This window comes from Mustela nigripes, chromosome 5 (genome assembly GCF_022355385.1).
Source record: "Mustela nigripes isolate SB6536 chromosome 5, MUSNIG.SB6536, whole genome shotgun sequence".
Classification (NCBI taxonomy): Eukaryota; Metazoa; Chordata; class Mammalia; order Carnivora; family Mustelidae; genus Mustela; species Mustela nigripes.
Window position 1 is genome coordinate 96,695,480 of NC_081561.1, and position 22,836 is coordinate 96,718,315.

General features: G+C 40.4%; 1 protein-coding gene across 2 annotated transcripts; it reads left to right on the top strand.

Moving 5' to 3' along the window:
- Positions 1 to 11: 11 nt before the first annotated feature.
- Positions 12 to 22,482, top strand: GINM1 (glycosylated integral membrane protein 1). Of its 2 annotated transcripts, none has more exons than XM_059400928.1 (8): positions 12 to 220; positions 5,173 to 5,232; positions 5,401 to 5,497; positions 13,659 to 13,810; positions 14,349 to 14,505; positions 15,072 to 15,202; positions 16,574 to 16,737; positions 21,778 to 22,482. In XM_059400928.1, the coding sequence occupies exons 1-8, from the start codon at positions 101 to 103 to the stop codon at positions 21,890 to 21,892; spliced, it is 996 nt and encodes a 331-aa protein (XP_059256911.1). In that variant the 5' UTR covers positions 12 to 100; the 3' UTR covers positions 21,893 to 22,482. The 2 variants fall into 2 exon arrangements, with proteins under 2 accessions (XP_059256911.1, XP_059256910.1); XM_059400927.1 differs by having other exon boundaries at positions 13 to 220; positions 15,069 to 15,202.
- Positions 22,483 to 22,836: the final 354 nt, after the last annotated feature.

Below are 22,836 nucleotides of genomic sequence, written 5' to 3' on the forward strand. Positions count from 1 at the left end.
CCGCGGTAGCCTCGCCCCACCCTCGCCCCGCCCCCGCCCCGCTCCTGGGGCTGGCTCGGCCCTCAGCTCCCGGCCGTCCGCCGCCGCTGGCCTGTCCAAAATGGAGGGTTCTCCGCTGGCGTCGTTTGCCCTCCGGCTGCTCCTGCTCTCGGTGTTGCCCGCCGCCGGGTGGCTGAGGACAGCTACTCAGGAGCTGCCACTGCCGCCCCAAGCCCCGCAGGTAGGGCAGGGCGGGCGCGGCTCGGCCGCTCCTTCGCACGGACCCTCCGGGGAGGCCCGGGCCGGAGCCGTAGGACGTCGGTGTCCGCATCGACTCTTCTTGCCACCGGCCGGCGGGCCAGGGGAAGGGGTCCGGGCGTCCAAGAGAGGAGTGGGGAGAAGCATCCAAGGAAATGGGGGCAGCCTGGGAAACGGCAGCGAGAGAGCGAAAAGGGTTACTTAATGTGTGGTTAAGCCCAGTGCCGCCAAACTTGGGGATTCTTAGGGCAGTCCCAGCCGTTGCCCGCCGGAGGGGATTTTGCCGTCGAAAGTACGCGATCACAAGGGCTCCCAGCCTTGTGTAATGGCGCCTTCCCGGGGTAGAGCCGGCACTGGGGCCGCTCAGTGTTCGGGAAACGTCGAAGTGGCTGGGAGAGAGGACAAGAGCGATTCCAGGCCACCTGTCTGCTCCCGCGGCGGCGGGAAGCACTGCCTTCCTCCGCGGCGTGCAGGGCTCCGGAATGCGCCTACTCCGGGTCCCAGCCGCACCAGCATCCACTCGGAGCAGGCTGGAGACTCACTGATCCCATGCCTTTCGGGTAGGGCCCAGGAATCATTGTCGTCGGTAAGCCCCCCAGGCTGATTGTGAAGCAGTTGAAATTGGATAACCACTGCGCCCTGGTACTGGAGGGTGGTTGGTTTTTCTCGCTTTCGCGGGGCAGTCATGTTCAAATAAACCAGTATTTGCCGTTCATCGATTGAATGTATGGTTGGGAAAAGTTTGAAGATTTTAAAATGGGAGTTTTCCCAGAATGAGAAGAAAACAATATAGGTATACTTTTTCTTACCGCTCAAGACTTGAATACTCTAAATTCAGGGGTGACTTACAGCATAAATATCACTTCAAAAAAAAAAATTTTTTTTTTTTTTTTACTTTGAATGACATTATTTTCTCTCTGAGAAGAAAAATAAGGAGCATATCTCACTTTCAGTTCTGTTGGGGCATTTCGGGAAGGCACAACAATGCAAGCCCTAAGAACCACTTGTATATAAAATTGTATATGGATCACAGTGCAACCGGTCAAAAATATGAATGTGATCGCTGAGCACCAAGACACCAAATAAAAATGAAATGATTCTTAAAGTCCTGGAATTCCACTGTTTTCAAAAGTTTTTTCCCCCATTTTAAAAAAAGATTTTATTTATTCATTTGACAGACAGATCACAAGTAGGCAGAGAGTGAGGGGGAAGTAAGCTCTTGGCTGAGCGGAGAGCCCGATGCGGGACTGGATCCCAGTACCCTGAGACCCTGACCTGAGGGGAAGGCAGAGGCTTTAACCCACTGAGCTACCCAGGCCCCCCTGTTTTCCAAATTTTAAAGCTTCATCATAGTCCCTTGTGAATCCAAGGATACTTAAGTCTGTCCCCATATAGTCTGAGAAAAATGCATTTTGACTGCAAGCTGAAAGTACATTGCAATGTGAGCTTAGTGACCTCATCATTTTAGTTCTCCCTTTTTATGCCATCCTTCCACTTTTGAAAAGTCCAGATCTAAACTCAGAATTTCATAGATGAAAGAATGCTGAGCAGGGAGAGGGAGAATCGCATTCCCTGGAAACGTTTATATGGGAAACTGAAGCCTCTTGATCTAAATTGTTCAATGTTTTATTTTTTAAATTTTCCTTCCTTTCTTTTCCTTTCTTTTTCCTTTTTTAATGTTTAAGCCCTAGTGCAGGAGGACTTGAACTCAAGACCCTGAGATCAAGACCTTAGCTGAGACCAAGAGTTTGACCCTTAACCGACTGAGCCACCCAAGCAACCCTATTTCAAATATACAGAACATTTGAAAGAATGTTGTGGTGGCCACCAGATTAGATGAGGTCTGTCCAGTAGACTTCGGTATAATGATGGTGTTTGCTCTGTCCATTACAGTTGCCACTAGACTACTGTGGTTAGTGAGTACTTGAAATGTGGCTGACCAGGGCGATTGAGTAACTAAGTTTTTAAATTTTAATTTTTTTTAAAAGATTTTATTTATTTATAATAAATATAGGCAGAGAGGCAGGCAGAGAGAGAGAGAGGAGGAAGCAGGCTCCCCGCTGAGCAGAGAGCCTGATGCGGGACTTGATCCCAGGACCCTGAGATCATGACCTGAGCCGAAGGCAGCGGCTTAACCCACTGAGCCACCCAGGCGCCCTAAATTTTAATTTTAATTAAATGTAAATAGCCACATGTGATTATTGGGTACATACTATATTGAATAGCACAAACTTAGGCCAACGTTAACATTTTATTATACTTTATGCTTTATCATGTATCTGCTCATCTGTTCATTTTTGTGTCTAACCTGATGTGAATATAAGAAAACTGAAAGGAAAATTCCCTCTATATCCCCTCAGTATGCAGAGCTACTGGATTATAGGCATTTTTCTGTTTTGTTTACATGTGCAATTGTTAGAAGTTGAGGTTACACAGATTGTAAAATAATGCAAATTTTTATAGTACATGCTTCTAATATTAAAATAATTTTGTCACCAAGGAGAGGCATCCAGAAGACACATACTTTCTTATATGTGTAAATATTTATTTCATATATTTCCCTGAGACTTAATTCATTTATTTTAAATGAGGTATCTATTACCTTTGTCCTTAGGAAGCTATGTGTACCAGCTGGACGTCTTGTGAGCGAAGGAATTAGAAGAATTGAAAATGGGTGGGTAGAAACTTCAGTTCTGCCACCCACTCTTTAAGTCTCTGCCATCCTGGCTCACAAGCTTGAACTTCCAGTTCAGTCAGAGGTTCTCAGAGCAAGAAATAGGACCTAGCTCTGAACTTGGGCTCAGAAGGCAGTAAGGGACCCGGGTCACCTCTGAAATGAAATCATTCAGAAGACTAAAAAATTTAATTGAATTTGGTTCTTGCAAAATACAGCAGGATAGTGTCTGTTAATTGTCTTTTACAAACCCCAGATTTTACTAGGCAAGTGATCTATGTAAGTGCAGTAAATTACTAACAAAATAGTGTATGTTTACTACTGAAAGGCAGAAGCTATGAAAAGGTTTCTTAGAATGCTATCATTGGAGGGTTCTCCCAGGGCTATTAGAAGAACAATAGAGTGTATGGTTGACAGATCCTCTAGTTTGAAAAGAGGAATTTTTGGCTGGAATTAGAACACAAAAACTATAACCACCAGTTTGATGACTTACTGAGTGTTGGTTTGTTCTAGAGATGGGTGTATTGGTTCTGGCCCATGCTTAGTTCTAGATTAGGATGGACCCGGAGAAAGCCAGGCTGGTTCTAAAGCTTTGTAGGCCCCCATGTAGGTTGGCAAGTGTACCAAATGTATGGTATGGACTTTCCATGCTAGAGTTCTGTTCCTTGAGTATAATCACGTCAACCTCACACAGGTGCTTCATTGTCATTCTCTCATTTGTTGGAAGTGTATAAAGTATTAGAGATAGTCATGGTGCCAAGAGATACTCTTGTATATTATTTTGATTATGAATAATTTTCCTATTTTCAAAGAATACCCCCTGGAAAAAAATATTTTTTATTCTAGATAACAGTGCCTAACTGTGAGTCAACTTAGGGAAGGATTTGTTTTTCAAATGACAAATTGTGAACCCTGTGAGTATTGGTGAATACTTATTAAAATAGTGCTTTCTTCTCTTTAGAAAGCATGTCATTAATAAACTTAAATATTTGAGTAACTGCTTTTGAGCATTTAGTGCCTCTCAAGGATTGTGAACAGTACATACTTGTCCACGGGCACAAGGGGTCCTATTTCAGAGGGGTTAAAGCAGGGGTGCCTGGCTGGCTGTAGTAGGAACACGTGGCCTTTAAGTTTGAGCCTCACGTTGAGTGTAGAGATTACTAGGAAAAAAATAAAGGAAAAAAAAAAAGAAGGGGGTGTCTGAGTGGCTTAGATGGCAAGTGTCTGTCTTCAGCTCAGGTCTTGATCGCAAGTGCTGGGATTGAACCCCACATCACATCCGGCTCCCTGCTCAGTGGGAAGCCTGCTTCTCCCTCTCCCACGCCCCTGCTTGTATTCCCTCTCTTGCTGTCTCTCTTTCTCTGTCGAATAAATAAATTAAAATGAAATCTTAAAAAGAAAAAGAAGGTTTAGAGGAGTTTTGTTTATGAAAATGAGAACGTTGGAAATGACTCAAATGTCCATGGATAGTGGAACAAATAAGTAAATTGGTAATCATATGATGGGCTTTTACACAGCACTGGAAATAAATGTCTTCAGCTGCATGCATCGAAATTTTAAATAAAAGAAGTTCCAGAAGAATCCTTACAAAATTGTTCCACTTACATAAAGCCTAGAAACAGATAGAACTAAATAACATATTGTTTGGAGAGAGACAAGCACAATAAAACCATAAAGAAAAGCAAGAAATAATGAAAATGTGGGAACAGGACAGAGAAGGTCACGCAGGAGACTTAAAAGGTGTAGACAATACTCTGGTTTTTAACCTCAGTAGTAGGTACATGAGTGTTAAGTTTTTCTCTTGAACTTTCCATTTGCATATTATATACTCATAAATGTGACATTTCATAATTAAGTGGAAAAAATACAGATTAGGAGAAGGTGGAATTGTGAATAAGGGCATAATAAAGGCTGTAAAAATAAAAATGCTAGGCTTTAAAAAAATGTTCTTTTGATGTTTTGAGTGATTATACTAAATATAGTTGAGGGGAAAAGAAAGAATTGAAGGGTGCCTGGGTGGCTTAGTGGTTTAAAGCCTCTGCCTTCAACTCGGTCATGGTCCCAGAGTCCTGGGATTGAGCCCCGCATCGAGCTCTCTGCTCAGCAGGGAGTCTGCTTCCCTTCCTCTCTCTGCCTGCCTCTCTGCCTACTTGTGATCTGTCAAATAAATAAATAAAATCTTTAAAAAAAAAAGAAAAAAAGAATTGAGCTATTCTTGCTTGGTGAAATGCATATCTATTCACTTCATGTATGTTTTACAGGACAACATCAGAATTAACGTAACTACCCTGAAAGATGATGGGGAGGTATCCAAAGAACAGGTTTGTCTCCTTTTGATTATGTTTTAGTATCACTGAGCTAAGTCGTAGGCAGCCTCTTATTATTTTTCCCTGCACGTCTAATTTAGTTAGATAATGTATTTTTTACATGAAGAATTTGTCATCATTTATAAACCATTGGAATTAATGTATATGCTGCTTTATTTTAAGGTTGTTCTTAACATAACCTATGAGAGTGGACAGGTATATGTAAATGACTTCCCTGTAAATAGTGGTGTAACCCGAATAAGCTGTCAGACTTTGATAGGTGAGTACTACTAAATTATTTCCATAATTTTTCTGTTTTTAGTAATACTAAATTTGTGAAACACGGTTTTTTTTGTGATGTATTTTCATTTTAAATTAATAATATACATCATTACTGGAGCATATAATAACACTAATGTGTTTAAAATTCAAATCCTACTTTATTTTGGTTATTCCTGGCATATTCACATTTCTTTCTCATGAGATTGTTGTTGTCCAGAGCTACATTTCTGGTTGGTTGATACTAATGTAAGAATATAAAGAGGGGTAATAAGTGGAGATTTACAAGTAAGAGGCAAAATCTTGAAGGAGTGCTTATCACAGTGTGGAGAAAATAAAGAGAAAAATGAATTGTTGCTCTAATTCTCTGGTAGCTTCTACCCTTATGTCCAGATAATTTTTTTTTTAAGATTTTATTTATTTATTTGACAGAGAGAGATCACAAGTAGATGGAGAGGCAGGCAGAGAGAGAGGGGGAAGCAATGTGGGGCTCAATCCCAGGACGCTGGGATCATGACCTGAGCCGAAGGCAGTGGCTTAACCCACTGAGCCACCCAGTCGCCCCTCAGATAATATTTTTTTAATCTTTTAAAATCTTGGGTTGTTTAAAGACAAGCAGATATGTTGTACCACAGTATTTGAAGGAAATAAGGAATATGAGAAATATCTACAGTAGTCTTACTACCTGTTTTAATATATGCATTTAAGGCAGTAAATTTTTCTCTAAATAATTGTATTTTGTACTTAATTTGTTATGTACTTTTATAGTCATTTGGCTTACAGTGTTTTCCAGTTTTTTGTAGTGAGAGTCCCTTGTCCTGTGGGTCATTTAGAAGTTACAGTGCTTAATTCCTAAACATTTTGGAACTTTTTACTGTTTCCACCTCTGTCATCAGAGGTGCACGGTGTATAATTTTAACCTCTGAAATCAGAGACTTGCTTTGTGGCTTGGCAGATAGTCGGTTTTAGGAAATGGTGATGTCCAAGTGTCCTTGAAAAGAAAGTACATCGTATGATTACTTGGATATGGTGTTCTACATATGTTGGGTGAAATTTTTTGTTAATTGTATTGTTCAGTCTGTTAGGGAAGTACTGATTTTTGTTCATTTGTTTGCTCTGTCAGTTACTGAGAATGTATGTTAAATCTCCACTATGGAGATTTGTCTGTTCTCCCAGCTGTGTCAATTTTTCCTTTCTGTCTTTTGACACAACATTACCAAATGCATACAGATTTGAAGTAGTATGTCTTCCTTGTAGGTTGACTTTTTTATCATTATAAAATGTCTTTTTTTTTTTTTTTTAAAGATTTTATTTATTTGTCAGAGAGAGCGAGCGAGAGCGAGCACAGGCAGACAGAGTGGAAGGCAGAGTCAGACAGAGAAGCAGGCTCCCTGCGGAGCAAGGAGCCGGATATGGGACTCGATCCCTGGACGCTGGGATCATGACCCGAGCCGAAGGCAGCTGCTTAACCAACTGAGCCACCCAGGCGTCCCCATTATAAAATGTCTTTATCTCTAGTGATACTTTTGCCTTTAAGTCAACTTTATCTATATATATTTTTTTAAATTTATTTTTTATTTTCAGCATAACAGTATTCATTATTTTTGCACCACACCCAGTGCTCCATCCGTGCCCTCCATAATACCCACCACCTGGTACCCCCAACCTCCCACCCCCCGACCCCTTCAGAACCCTCAGATTGTTTTTCAGAGTCCATAGTCTCTCATGGTTCACCTCCCTATCTATATTATTTTAACAGCAATTGCTTTTTGGCCTGGCAGGTGGGAGGAAGATGGATTGTGTGGTAGCTTTCTATTTTTTTTTTTCAGTCTTTCTGGGTCCTTACAATTCAAGTGAATCTCTAGTAAGCAGCATATACTGATCTTATTTTAAATCAATCTGTCAATCCATCTTTTATTTGGGATTTTGATTTATTTTTATTAATGTTATAACTAATATATTTGGATTTAAATCTTTCTTTAATTTAAATCTTTAATCTGAATCATTTGTTTCCTGTTTGTGTCCCACCTATTCCATGTCCCTTTTTCTTCTCCTTTTGTCCCTCTTCTGGGTTTTTTATTTTTTCCTTCATCATTTCCCTCTATCTTGTTGATTTTATATTATTTTCCTGTTTTTTAATGGTTACCTCTGAGATCAATAAACTAGTATTTTTATCACTTCTCAAACAAAGCAAGAACCTCAGAACATGGAAACTCCATTTATTCCCTTTCTACATTTTTGCTGTTACTGTCATACATTTTACCTCTTTATGTTCTTAAATCTTTATATTATGCATCATGCCCATGATTATACAACATAATTGTTCTTACTATTTTGTGTAGTCCAGTAATGACTTATGTTTACCTCAGTGGTTGCCCTTTCCATCTCTCTTCATTCCTTCCTGAGTGAAGAAATGATGAAGAGGAACAAGAAACACACACATATACACTCAAAACCCACACTCAGGGCACCTGGGTGTCTCAGTGGGTTAGGCTGCTGCCTTCCTCGGGTCATGATCCCAGGGTCCTGGGATTGAGTCCCACATCGGGCTCCCTGCTCAGCGGGGAGCCTGCTTCTCCCCCCACCTCCAGCCAGCCTCTCTGCCTACTTGTGATCTCTGTCTGTCAAATAAATAAATAAAATCTTAAAAAAAAAAACAAAAAAACACCAAAAAACCCCACACTCACTTAGTGTATATGTGTTTCATGTTCCCCTCAGGGCTCATTTTTCCCCTGCCTAAAAAATTCCCCTTAGTAGGGGATCAAGAAATCCCCTTAGTGCAGATTTGTTAGCCATGAACTATGTGAGCTTTTATTTGAAAACATCTTTACTTTGCCTGCATTTTAGGAGGATCTTTTTACTGGATGGGGAAACAGAGGATAGTACTTCATAGGTTAGCATTTTAAAGACCAGTTTCATAGTCTTCTCACTTCTGGAGTTTCTGTTGAGAATGTCAGGCTCATTGCTCCAGGATGGATAATAAGGTTTTGTTTTGTTTTCCTGGCTGCCTTTAATATTTTTTTCTTAGTCTTTGGTTTTCAGTAGTTTTACTGTGATGTACCCAGGTGTAGGGTTCTTTAATCTGTGACTTCCTGTCTTTTTGGGAAAATTTTTGAGCATTTTCTTTTCAAAAAGTACTATAAGTCCTCCTCCTTATTCCCTTCTTGCTTTTCATACATGTATGTTTGACTCTTTCATAAAGTTCCATATAGATTTTATACTGTTTTCTGTTTTTTTCTATCCTTCTTTTATTTTCATTCTCCCCGCACACTAATTCATTAGCTCTGCCTAATTGAGTTATCTTCATTTACTGGACTTTACATCTAGTATGTCCATTTTATTCTTTCAAAAATTTTTTTTTCATTTTTCTTTTCTTTTCCATCTCCTGCTCAGGCCCTGGATACTGGCCCAACTCTTCCCCCCTCTCACCCCGATTTTTTAAAAAATTTTATATATATATTTTTTTTCCCTAGATTTTTTAATTTATTCACTTGTCAGAAATCACAAATAGGCAGAGAGGCAGGCAGAGGGAGAGGGGGGAAGTAGGCTCCCCGCTGAGCAGAGAGCCCGATGCGGGACTCGATCCCAGGACCCTGAGATCATGACCTGAGCCAAAGGCAGAGGCTTAACCCACTGAGCCACCCAGGCACCCTAATTTTATATTTTTAATTTTGATTTTAGTAGCTTGCACTTACCTGGTGAAATTATTCATTTTACCACCTATTTTCTTTTATTTAAAGATTATTTCTTTATTTTAGAGTATGCATGAGCAGTGGGGCAGCAGGCGGGGTGGGGGGCGTTCCTGGTCTGAGGGGCAGAGGGAGGAGGGAGAGAGTCTCAAGCAGACTGCACTGTACGGGAGCCCAACACTGGGGGCTGGATCCCACAACCACGAGATCACCACCTGAGCTGAAACCAAGAGTTGGGTGCCCAACAGACTGCACCACCCAGGCACCCATAATTTCTTTTCCTTCTTTCCTTTCTTTTTTTTTTTTTTTTTTAGATTTGATTTATTTGAGAGAGAGCACGAGCAAGGGGAGGGGCAGAAGGAGAAGCAGAATCAGACTCCCTACCTAGCAGGAAGGGAGATCCTGAGATCATGACCTGAGTCTAAGGCAGATGCTTCATTGAGTCAGCCACCCAGGCACCCCTATCATCTATTTTATTGAACCTATTACTTTCAGTAACTTTATTTATTTTTTAAAGTAAGATTTACTTTCTTTTTTTTAAAGATTTTATTTTTTTATTTGTCAGAGAGAGAGAGAGCCACAGGCAGAGGGAGAGGTAGGCTCCCTGCTGAGTCCTGATCCAGGACTTGAACCTAGGACCCTGGGATCATCACGACCTGAGCTGAAGTCAGACGCTTAACCAACTGAGGCACCCAGCCATCCCTAACTTTAAAATTAAAATCTGCCCAGTCTAATTTTTTGAGCCCCTCTGGATCTGTGTTTTCTTTTGATCCTTCTCCTTCAAAATATGTATTTTTGATATTGTGTTCAAAAAGTTCTAAAGTCTCCAGATATTATTATCTTACTCCAGAGAGGATTGACTTTAGCCCCTGGCAGTCATGATAATAAGGGGCAGAATACCATAATTTTTAAGTCGAGGATTGGGCTGACTGAAGGCTGGGTTCTTATCCCTGTGAGGCTTAGTCTATTTCTTATTAACTGCTTTTCCCCAGATGAAGCTCATCGAAGGTCCTGAGTGAAAACCGGAAGTGATTATGAGGGCCTCTGTTGTGTGGGCCTCACACTTCACTGTCATAAGCCTGCCAGGGTTCTGCTCAGCTTCTTAGTGTCTTAGATAGAGGCTTGGTTTCTCGGCTCACCCGACTTACTAATAAGCACATGTTTCTGCAGGAGAAGACTGCATAGAATGTTCGCTTACTTCTCTTCTTCCCTTCTCTCTAGGATCTTGTAGCCATAATCTTTATTTTATACCCCTCTGTGTGGGACTGCCCAAATCTGCCCATTCAGCTCTGTTTAGCTTCTCTGCCTCTGAGTCCTTACTTTCTATTGAGCTTTGCAGCTTCTCTAGCTGTCAAGCTTGAGAATCAGTAAATGCCTTGTGGGGGCGCTGGCTGACTTTTTAGCTGTCTGCTGCCTCTAGACAGATGTGGGTTTTGAGTGTATATGAGTGTTTCTATTTTTACATCTTTTCTGGTGGCTCTCAGTGAGAAGGTTAGTATACAACAAGCTAATTATTCCTAGCTAGGAAAAGAAGTGTTGTTGTTGGTTTAAGTAATAATTCCATTGATGGCATATTCATTAGGAATTTGCCACTGGGTGTGACCCAGCTGCCCTCTGTAATAGTTTAGTTCTAAACTTAGTAGGTGACAACAGTCTCTTGGTTCCTGTAGGTCAAGAATCTGAGCTTGGCCTACCTGGGACATTTGGCTGTCCTGTAAGGTTGCAGTCCTCTCAAGGCTTTGCTGGGGAGGATCTGCTTCGTAGCTCGCTCACGGCTGTTGACAGGATTTAGAACTGTGGGACTGAGGCCTCCATTCCTCCTTGCAGGAGGTTGACCAGAGGCCTCCCTCCTTCCCTTGCCGCATGGACCTCTCTGTTGGGCACCTCACGAGATGGCAGCTGGCTATATTGGCTGGAGGACGAGGGAGGCCGCCAGCAAGAGTGAACCCTCACAAGACAGAACCTGCAACCTTTATCATCTAATCACAGAAGTGACTTCCCGTCACATATACTTTATTCTATTTGTTAGAAACAAGTGACTGGGTCCAGACCATACTTGGTGGAAGGGAATAATGCAAGGACATGAATTGCCAGACTCAAGGGTTGTAGAGAGCCATTTTTGAAAGCTGCCTACCATAGTCAGGAAAATCAGAATATCAAGGGCTTTTGTGCTTTTTAATTTTATTTTATTCTCCAGCAGGGGTGCCAGATTTGGGGGCTGAAGAGTCACCACCTTGATGTCTTTATATGACTGCATTTTCCCCTCTATTGAATCTCTTGTGCCCTTGTGCACAGCCTTTGAGCAGACAGATACACTGACAAGAAGCATGCTGTTCTATGAGCAGGACCAATGGGCAACTAGGGAAAACACAGAGATGGACCACAGGGGAAGAGAAGGGAAGTTTTACAGCTAGAAGCCTTAGAGGAGGGGAGGGAGGGAGGTTAGGCAGACCAGAATGAGAGAGCAGCAAGTGCCCCCAGAAGGAGCCTGAAGAAGGACCATTCAGAGAACTACCAAACAAGTCAGAGGGATGCTGCTGGAGGTGTCTGAGCAAGGCAGCTGTGTAGTCAGAACTTGTTACAGAAGATTAATCGGGCTCCTCTGTGTGAATGCTTTGAAGGGAGGGGGATTGAAGAAAGGAATAGTTAGGTAACCATTATGTTGGTTGAGAGTTACTGAACCACATATTCCACTCCCTACCCCAACCCCACCCCTGGTGGAAGGGAGAAATATAAGAGAGACTAGACCTGGGGTGGCCTGAAGGAAGCAACTAACTGGATACAGAGAATGAGGGTGCAGAAGTCAAATGTAACCTCCTAACTTCTGTCCTTGCGAGTTTGGAGGAGGGTGGATTTATTTACAGAAACAGGGAAGTCAAGGAGGAACAGTTTTGTGAAGATTTAGGTTGAACTAAAAGTTTAGGTCACTTGGATCTTAATGTAAATATCTGTATCTATTTCAAAAGTTAGAAATGGTAGTCTGTATCCCCCAGAGATTTTGATTTATTGATTGGGATGAGGCTTGGGCATCTGTACTATTCCTCAGTGGATTCTGATGCATAGACAGGATTTAGAGCCCCTAGACTGGGATTTAGAACCATTAGACTGGTTTTGAATAGTATTGGTAACTGATGATGGCATATTTATTTTAAATTATGTATGTCTCATTCTAAATGGAATCACTGCTGAATAAAAGACACAGAACATCGAACCTGACATGTACTGTCAGGGTAAGGCCACCTAGTAAGGAGACAGGTTTATAAACCAAGAGCTACACTGCAAGAAAGTGCTTAAAAAAAGGCACGAACTCAGAGATACAGGGATATAATAGCTAGAACTACTTAAGAGGAGTTTATTAAAAATGGATGAGAAGCGAGGGAGTAGTAGAGAACATTCCAGATAGAGGGAAGAGCCCTAAGGATCTTAGGGAAGAGCATAGAATCTATTTGTTTATTTATTTAAAGATTTTATTTATTTATTTGACAGAGAGAGATCACAAGCAGGCAGAGAGGCAGGCAGAGAGAGAGAGAGAAGGAAGCAGGCTCCCTGCTGAGCAGAGAGCCCGATGCGGGGCTCGATCCCAGGACCCTGACATCATGACCCGAGCCGAAGGCAGCGGCTTAACCCACTGAGCCACCCAGGCGCCCCGCATAGAATCAATTTAAACAGCTGGATCTGTATGCAGACTATCCATCTGGGTTTGGTTTTGGCTGACTGTCCTCAGACGATAACATTTGAGAGACTAACGTTTGAGAAGCTAAATGCTCCTTTTCCACTGGTTTCACTGATGTATATTGATTTATCTTTTTCTGTAGTGTTTTCTGCCTCTGGAAGGTCACCGCTGGCTCTGTAGACCAGCTGCAGCTGTCACGCCCCGCCTCCACTGCTGTGGTTTCGGAGGCTCTCCACCAGAGAGGAGCTGATCCTGCCCCATTGTCCCTTAGTGGGGAGGAATTACAGGGCGGTCCCAGCCTCTCCCTCATCCCTGCCCTCCAACAGCAACAGGTCACTTACTGGAGAAAGAATTGAGAAAACAACTTAGTGTCCTCACTGCTTTGGGGCCCCTAGATCCCTGGAGTTTGTGAATGAGTGAATGGATGGATGAATGTACTTACTTTACTGTTACATGGGATTAGCTCTGTCTTCTGATTGCTTTGTAAGTAGTTATGCCTTGTTCGTTCCTCCTTGACAAACTATGTAAAGGAATAGGAATGATATTGCTAGTGTGGTAGTCTAAAGACTATCGAGCATTTATCCCTTTTCAACAACTGTTGTAGGCATGGTGAGGATTTGTCGAGTTGTCTTTATTTTCATAAATTCTGTAACATCAGTGAAGTCAGAGATTGAGAAAGCCAAAGAAATTGTTCTGCAACTGTCTTGTTCCATGTAGATGTCATCAAAATAATCAAACACAGCAATAGATTTGGTGGCATTTGTTTTGTTCAAAGCTGTCACTACTTTTTTTTCTTATAGTGAAGAATGGAAATCTGGAAAATGTGGAGGAAAAAGAATATTTTGGAATTGTCAGTGTAAGGATTTTAGTTCATGAGTGGCCTATGACATCTGGTTCCAGTTTGCAACTAATTGTCATTCAAGAAGAGGTAGTAGAGATCGATGGAAAACAGGTACGATAATATGATTATTAATTGAGAATTAAACCCTAAAGATTTATGCTGGGTATTATGCATGTGTTACATTATTGTACTATTTATTTCTGACTTGATAAGGAAGAATGTTACCCCAATGTTGCCTGTCTGCAAGCATTTAGAATTTTTTACTTGTTTTAACATTTGTTTAGCATTTGAAGTCTTTAATTGTTTTAAAAAATGACTATATTCATACATGTTTATATCACTTTAAAATATTATAAACATTAGTAAATAAAGCGATTGAAGGGATTGAATTTGGTTTATAGCTCTGCCACATTTTCCCCTGGCTAAGTAGATGAAATGGGACAGAGAGCAAGCTTCCAATACTGAATGCTAAAACACTCAGATTAAAGTTGGTAATTAAATGCCTCAAAGTGCAGGGAATGCAGAGTAATTGTGAACTGGATAAGTTTTTTAGTTAAATACAACAAAGGAGGAAAAGTTAGTTTTAGATTCTTATGGGGTTGTGCCATTATTTAAAATAAAGGGTAATTGTTTCTTTTTTCTTTCTTAGGCTCAACAAAAAGACGTTACTGAAATTGATATTTTAGTTAAGAACCAGGCGATACTCAGACATTCAAACTACACCCTACCTTTGGAGGAAAGCATGCTGTATTCTATTTCCAGAGACAGCGACATTTTATTTACCCTTCCCAACCTCTCCAAAAAAGGTACTTTGAAAGGCTGTTACTTAAAGTATTACGGAAATTATTTCTTTAGTGGATAGCTTTCTAATCATAGTTAATATATTTGGAAGTAGGCTTCTTTCAGAAATGCTTTATAACATTTAAGAACTTCCAGGAACCTATCTTGAGTCTTAATAGAAAGTGATCAAAACAAAAAGTGATCAGTAGTGACTGTTTGGTGACATTTTGTGGTAAATAGGTACCCTTACTCTGGGTAGTCGTCACAAAATACACCATCAGAATATCATTTAGGTATATTGAGAGAAAGAAGAATTCATTTTTTCCACCAAAACATGCAACTTTCTGAAATTTGGACTTCTGTGTTCTGTGTGGTAGAATCATAACTGGTGTAGCTCCCTCTTAGTGTCTGAGTCTATGGCTCCTTTCTGGCATTTAAACATGAACAGTGAAATGTTATTTTTTTCCTCCTATGGATGGGAAAGTATATTCTTAGTATCCTATATGTGTTTGGCATAGTAACAGTAGAACTAGGAAGAGAGACACTAGCGTGTACCTAGCGTTTTGGTGACATGGCTCTTCCTTCTCAGTAGAAGGTGTCAGCTCACTGCAGACCACCAGCCAGTATCTCCTCAGGAATGTGGAAACCACCGTAGATGAAGACGCTTTCCCTGGCAAGCTACCTGAGACTCCTCTCAGAGCAGAGCCTCCATCTTCTTACAAGGTACATCCAGTATTCAGGATTATCTTTCTATTACAAACATCTGTAGAACAAAACAGCATCTCAGATGAGGTGGAAACCACGAGGACTAGGAGTGTGAAATGTTAATAGTGGGCTCCTCACTGTTGCAGTGGGAGGCTTTCAGGTTGTCCCATTTTCTTTTCAAGTTCTATTTAATAATACAGTTAGATAATGATCATCAAGTCCCTGGATATCATTCTGGGGGGAATTTCAGCTCCAGAGTCATTCCCATATTCCTGTTTATTGATTCTGTGACTGCCATCTCGAGCATATGTGCATGTGCTCGCGCACACACACAGACACACACACACAGACACACACACACAGACACAGAGGCCTGGGGCCCTCAGGATCTTCACAGTGACCGAGCGCAAATGGTGAAGGGTGTACTCTCCGGAGTTGGACCACATGGGTTTGAATCCTGGTCCTGCCATGTACTAGTTATGTGATCTTGAACAAGTTCTTAGGCTCTCTAACCTCATTTTCTTTATCTGTGCAATGGGGCATCCACTTTAATCTGTAAAATCATGCAGTTGTTACCAGGATTAAATACACCGGGTACAAATGTAAGGATGTATTTCCACCTATTAAGTACTCCTGTATTACTAGGGGCATGGTACGGCTGCCTGGAAATATATACAGGGTTCACACTGAGTATCTTGATACTTCTGTATGTATTAGCTCAGCCTCTTACTTGAAATAATTTCTGTTTAAGTGAGCAAGAACTGTGGTCCAAAGGATTCCAAAGACTTTTTTTTAGGTTCCCACCGACAGTTGGGATTGCCTACTTGGGGTTGTTGTAGAAACTCTGGTCACTTTTTGCTGCCTGAACGCCAGCACCTCAGTCTGCCTACATGCCTCCCTCCCTGTCTGTGCACCTTAGTGTCTGTTCTGACGTGTTCTGTGCTCAGTGAACCTCCCATCTGGGCCAAGAGCCACTAACATGTTTGTCTTTCTCTCCTGCCGTTGTTCAACTATTAGAAACCCATGGTTGCCTTTGGTCTGTTTGGCGTAGACTAGCCAAACCTCTTACCATTTAGCAACAACTTTCACTTAATTTATACACAATAGTATAAATAATTGTAAAGGATAACAAAATAACATTCCTATACCTGTATTACTAGAACATAATTTTTAAAATTGTAAATAATTTTATCAAGGTATATTTTAAAATAAACTAGCGCCCATTTAAAATGTACAGTTAGGTAAGTTTTGATAAATGTAGGCACCTATGTAACCAGCATGATAGTCAAGATGCAGAATTTTATCATCGCTTAAAACTATAACATAATTTTTAAAGTCTCTTAGAGATCAGATGGTACTTGGCTTGTCTAATCAAAACTCTTCTTTTAGGTGATGTGTCAATGGATGGAAAAATTCAGAAAAGATCTATGTAGGTTCTGGAGCAGTGTTTTTCCAGTATTCTTTATGTTTCTGAACGTCATGGTGGTTGGAATTATAGGAGCACTTGTGGTAATAACCATCTTAAAGGTGCTCTTCCCAGTTTGTGAATACAAGTAAGTGTTTTTTTTTAAGATTTTATTTATTTACTTATTTTTTTGAGAGAGAGAAAGAGCACAAGCAGGCAGAATAGCAGGCAGAGGGAGAGGGAGAAGCAGGCTCCCACTGAGCAGAGAGCCTGACATGGGGCTCGATCCCAGAGCCCGGGGATGATGACCTGAGTGGAAGGCAGCTGCTTAGCTGATTGAGCCACCCAGGTACCCCAGTAGTTACTATTTTTAAACAGCATTAGTGTTTTTAATGATTAAAAAGCGAGTTGTATTTACTGTATTTTAGAGTACAAAATATAAATATTAGGAAGGCTGTAAGACGAGATGGAAGGAAAATGATGTCTGCTTTTTTCCTAGCTTGTCTTCCAACTTTAACAAAACTAAAACATTTATTGGATATCTGTCATGAACAAGACACTTGTCTTGGGGATTCAGATGTGAATAAGACAAACTCTACCCTCTAACATCTTAGCCTATTAGAGAGAGAGAAAGGAAACATTGCCTTTTAGTGGAAAATGCAATGTTAGACTAACAAGTGAAACAAGGGCTTCACCATGTATAATTTTCTACCTCCATCTATCTGTTTTTTCAAAGATTTTATTTGTTTTTTTGACAAGAGAGAGATCACAAGTAGGCAGAGAGGCTGGCGGGGGGCAAGGAGAGGGGAGCAGGCTTCCTGCTGAGCAGAGAGCCTGACGCGGGGCTCGATCCCAGGACCCTGAGATCATGACCAGAGCTGAAGGCAGAGGCTTAACCCACTGAGCCACCCAGGCGCCCTTCTACCTCAAAGTATCAATTTTTAAATGAAGTGGATTTTAGAAGACTAGTACAGCATTGCTTGTAACAAAGCAAAAGCAAAAGAGGAAACCTCTGAACTGTTTATCAATGGTGGTTTAACTGACTAGCAAGCAGTTCCCATGTGCAGTGGGATTCTGTGCAGCCGAGAAGCAAAGAATCCAAAATCTATTAGGTGGGGGAAAACACTGCGTAGCATATGATCCCATTTGGGTTAAAAACAAAAGTATTATGTATATGCGTATATAAATGCACAAAAAACTTCTGAAATGACAAAATAAGTTACTTCTAATGAGTGGGAATGAGAACAGAGGTAGAGGTAGAGACACTTGGTTTCCCTTTCTGGATGGCTTTTTTTTTTTTCTTTTTTAAAGATTTTTTATTTATTTGACAGAGAGAGAGACACCAAGAGAGGGAACACAAGCAGGGGGAGTGGGAGACGGAGAAGCAGGCTTCCCACTGAGCAGGGAGCCCAACACCAAGCTCGATCCCAGTATCCCTGGGATCATGACCTGTGCCAAAGGCAGACGTTTAACAACTGAACCACCCAGGTGCCCCTGTATGGCTTTTTTTTTAACCATAAGAAATTATTTTATACATGTAAAAGTGAATTTATTGTTAGCATTTTTACAATTTGAACAGGCAGTGGGCAGCTGGCTGGCTCAGTTGCAGGAACATGCAACTCTTGATCCCTGGGGTCGCAAGTTGGAGCACCATGTTGGAAGTGGAGTTTACTTAGGAAAAAAAGAAAAGAAATTTAATAAGTTAAATAGTCATTTTAGTTGTCTTAATAGAAATAATTTTCAGTAGATAGAAATGACCACAGTTTTTGGCTTAAGTTATATTGTACCATGTTAGAAAAATCCTAGGATTTATAGGAAAGAAAAAAAGATTCAATTCAGACATTTGCTTTTCTACTTGCTTGTCGTAAGGTCTTTGAAACTCCCATTGCTTTATGTGTAATATTGAACTAAAACCTTAGAGGCTTTGTTAGAAGGCCATGATGCAAGCAAAGAGCCTGTGGAATAAAGAAATACTAGTATCTCTCCCAACTTTTAGTTTGGTTTCCCCTGAAGAATTCACATTTCCCATTTCTTTCTGAAAATGAAAATTCTGGAACTTAATAGTTTCTTCCTTTTTCCTTTGACTGCCAGGAAGCTTAGGACCTTTTTTGAACTTTTTAGGCAAACCTGCCTAGAAAACTATGTTGCACTTTTTTTTTTTAAATTGTTCTTTTACCAAATGTTTTGTTATGGACATTTCTGTGGGAAGAGATACAGTGTAAAATTAAAAACCAGATTTGCAGTATACTTGCATCAATGGCAGTTGTACTAAAGTTACTTTCTGGTAGTAAAATATTTCATCAATATAGAAATACAGAGAGCATAAATTAAAATCCCTCTTCATTTCTCTGTTTTTTAATTGTTGTAACTAGAGGTGATCGTGGTTAACTTTTAGGGTGTGCATCTTTTATCCAAATTCTGTGTATTGATAAAAATGTATGGTAGAGTAAACAGTATGATCCCACTTGGGTAAAACAAAAGTATTATGTTTATAATAATAAGGTTGTTTATCAGCTAGATTCTTAACTGTCCCTCACATTGCCCTATTCACTTAATGACAGGTACATAGCTATCTCATTGTGCCAGTAATTTTTTCCTTGGTTCCCTTATCAAGGCCAGATGAAAATTAAAAGAAAAATTTTTATTTCTTTTTAATGCTTTATTTTTATTTTAAATAGTCTCTACACTCAATGTGGGGCTTGAACTCATGACCCTGGGATTGAGAGTCACATGCTCCACCAACTGAGCCAGCCAGGCGCCCCTTTATTTCTTAATTTACATAGAGATGTATATCATTCTTTTTTTTTTTTTTTTTTTAAGATTTTATTTATTTATTTGACAGACAGAGATCACAAGTAGGCAGAGAGGCAGGCAGAGAGAGAGAGGAGGAAGCAGGCTCCCTGCAGAGCAGAGAGCCCGATGTGGGGCTCGATCCCAGGACCCTGGGATCGTGACCTGAGCCGAAGGCAGAGGCTTTAACCCACTGAGCCACCCAGGCGCCCCTAGATGTATATCATTCTTACGTATATTTGCAAATGGGCTGTGTGCGGCCCTCTACGGCCCTATAGAAAACTCTTATCTTGGAATCAGATGGGACACTGCCACCCTCACTTCCTGTCCACCACTAGCTTTTATACAGTGTTGCTTTTGATCACAGCTGCCAAAGTCCAGCTTTGCAAAGATCTGACCTCATTGAAAGTAATGTGTAGTACAACCTGATGTTGAAACTGTGAGCTACCCTCCAAATGAAATCTTGAAAATCTAAAACAGTCTGTAGGGCCCATGAGTCTGCAGCACCACCCCAGGGGTCTTGGTGCATATGGGAACCTCGCCCTTAAGACCTTTTCCTCTCAGTATGCGTATTTGCTTATTGGTCCTCCTGGCTGCATAGTGTTTTCCAGCATAGCTAAGCCATCATGTAACCCCTCCTCCACTAGACATTCAGGTATCTTCCAGTTTCATGTTCTTTTCAATAATGCTCTCGTGTACCTGTTAAATGTACACATATCTCTTGGCACATGTGTATTTACAGAGATAGATTCCTAAAAGTGAAATTACTGGGTCAAAGAGTATGTGTATCTTATCAACAGCTGACAGCAGTCTTTTTGTTTTTGCTACTGTGGACAAAAATATAGTCTCATTTTAACTTGCCTTTTCTTTTTCCTTGTGTTCTCACTAGCCCAGGTCTAGTGGAGTCTAGCATCTTTGTGATAATTGGCTGTGTATTTCTCCTGTGACATGCCTGTTTATAACTTTTACCTGTTTTTCTTTTGTTTTCTATCATCATTGGTATGTGGGAGCTCCTTTATCTGTTTTACACACATAATATCTATTACAATTTTAAAAAAATTTTGAATTAACATATAATGTATTATTAGCCCCAGGGGTACAGGTCTGTGAATCGCCAGGTTTACACTTCACAGCATTCACCATAGCACATATCTTCCCCAATGTCCATAACCCAACCACTCTCTCCCTCCGGCAATGTCTCAGTTTGTTTTGTGAGATTGAGAATCTCCTGTGGTTTGTCTTATTACAGGTTTTTTTTTTTTTTTTTTTTAAAGATTTTATTTATTTATTTATTTGACAGAGAGAAATCACAAGTAGACGGAGAGGCAGGCAGAGAGAGAGAGAGAGAGGGAAGCAGGCTCCCCGCTGAGCAGAGAGCCCGATGCGGGACTCGATCCCAGGACCCTGAGATCATGACCTGAGCCGAAGGCAGCGGCTTAACCCACTGAGCCACCCAGGCGCCCTTATTACAGTTTTTTTTAATCCCAGATTATGATTTGTCTTTTGCTCTTGTTTCTGGTATCATACAAAAGTTTTAAATTTAGGCTCAGAGCAATTCATGGGTTTCCTTTGTGTCTTTTAGGATTTTAAATTTTTCTTAAGTATGCCTTTCCTGTCCTAAAATTACTGTTCTTAAAACTTGGGTTTTTAGGGCGCCTGGGTGGCTCAGTGGGTTAAGCCGCTGCCTTCGGCTCAGGTCATGATCTCAGGGTCCTGGGATCGAGTCCCGCATCGGGCTCTCTGCTCAGCAGGGAGCCTGCTTCCTCCTCTCTCTCTCTCTGCCTGCCTCTCTGTCTACTTGTGATCTCTCTCTGTCAAATAAATAAATAAAATCTTTAAAAAAAAAAAAAAACAAAAAAAAAACTTGGGTTTTTACCATCACTTGCGTATAGGTTAAGCTAGTTATGATTTAGTTTTTGCTTTCAAAACAGAGGCCATTGTTCCAGTTGTAATTTGCCCAGTGAATCAGAATGCTACCTTATTATGAATGCAGTTCCCACATACATTCATCTTATTTCTGGACTCTCTTCTTCGCTGCTTTATCTCATGCTGTGCCACTAGCACGGTTTTAATTACTGTATTGCTTTAATAAAACCAGGCTACTGTCTCTGCTCTCCATTGTTCTTTTTTAAAAATGTTACAGCTATTCTTGCTGTACTCCCTTGTGAACTTTCAGAATCAGCTTGATCAGTTCCATAAACAACTACCTTCTGTTGACATCTTGATTGGGATGATACTGAACTTGCAAAACAGGTCTTGGATCCAATCCAGAGAACTCTTCCTTGGACAGATACTTAAGTAACAAAAGGGAGAATACTGTGTAAAGATCCTTGAGGTAGCCTTGTCTTACTATGAAACTGTAGACAGGAAATATTTAATTTCTGTTTTTTTATTTCAGAGGAACTCTTCAGTTGGATAAAGCAAATGTTATACCTGTCACAGCTATCAACTTATTTCCAGATAATCCTGAGAAAAAAAGAGCAGAAAACCTTGAAGATAAAGCATGTGTTTAAAGCACCATCGCAAATCATGGACTCTGAATTAGTCTTTTGGCTCTAAATTTGCCACTTGAATAGAATTTTCTTTAAATCGCTAAGAATCTGTTTATATACTAGGGAAGTTGCTAAACTCCTAAAACTGCCTAAAACTTGACCTTTAAAGTGACAAGTTAAAAGTCACCTTATTCTGTAACAGATCTGGCTATTCAGATGATGAATTAAAGAAATTTAAATGAAGTGGAAGAGAAGACATGAAGAAACTTCAAACTTACCAAAAAAAAAAAAGCAGGACAAATGCCATGTGCCAATACTTTTCAAGGTGCCTTTGTAAAGGAAATTCTATCCACTTAATTACTATAATATATGAGACTTTATGAAAAGCACTTTATGAAATTCTAATTTAAAAGCTCAAGAATTTAACACTTATTTTTTTATTCAGTTTACTGTGCCTTTATATTAAGTATGTGACTCAGTATAAAATCACTTAAGTGTATCATGATTTGATTATATCCTGTACCAAGACTACTTACCTGAATGCACCAGGATTTAAAAATAGTAGTGACATGTTCTCACTCTAAAATAAACTTTTTTTGAGGAAAACAGTATAGAGTTTTGGTATAAAAACATTTCCTAGGCAAGAACTGCTTCTAAGGAAGAGCTCCTTTCACAGTACACTGGCTGAAACCAGGGCTCAAATCAGTTAAGGAGTCCATCAACATCCTGGAATTAAACCAGGTCCTTGCTCTTGTGGTTCTTAGTGCTGTTTACCCTTCAGCGGTGTTTTGGTCTTTTTTTTAACCATCATTCACACTGACATCTATTTTATGCAATCTAATACATATAATACTTTACTCCAAATGGTATTTCCTATTGTTTAATTAAACTCCAAATGGTATTTCCTATTGTTTAATTAATTATTTATTGCAACCCATCATTTTAAACATACTATTCAAGAGTAT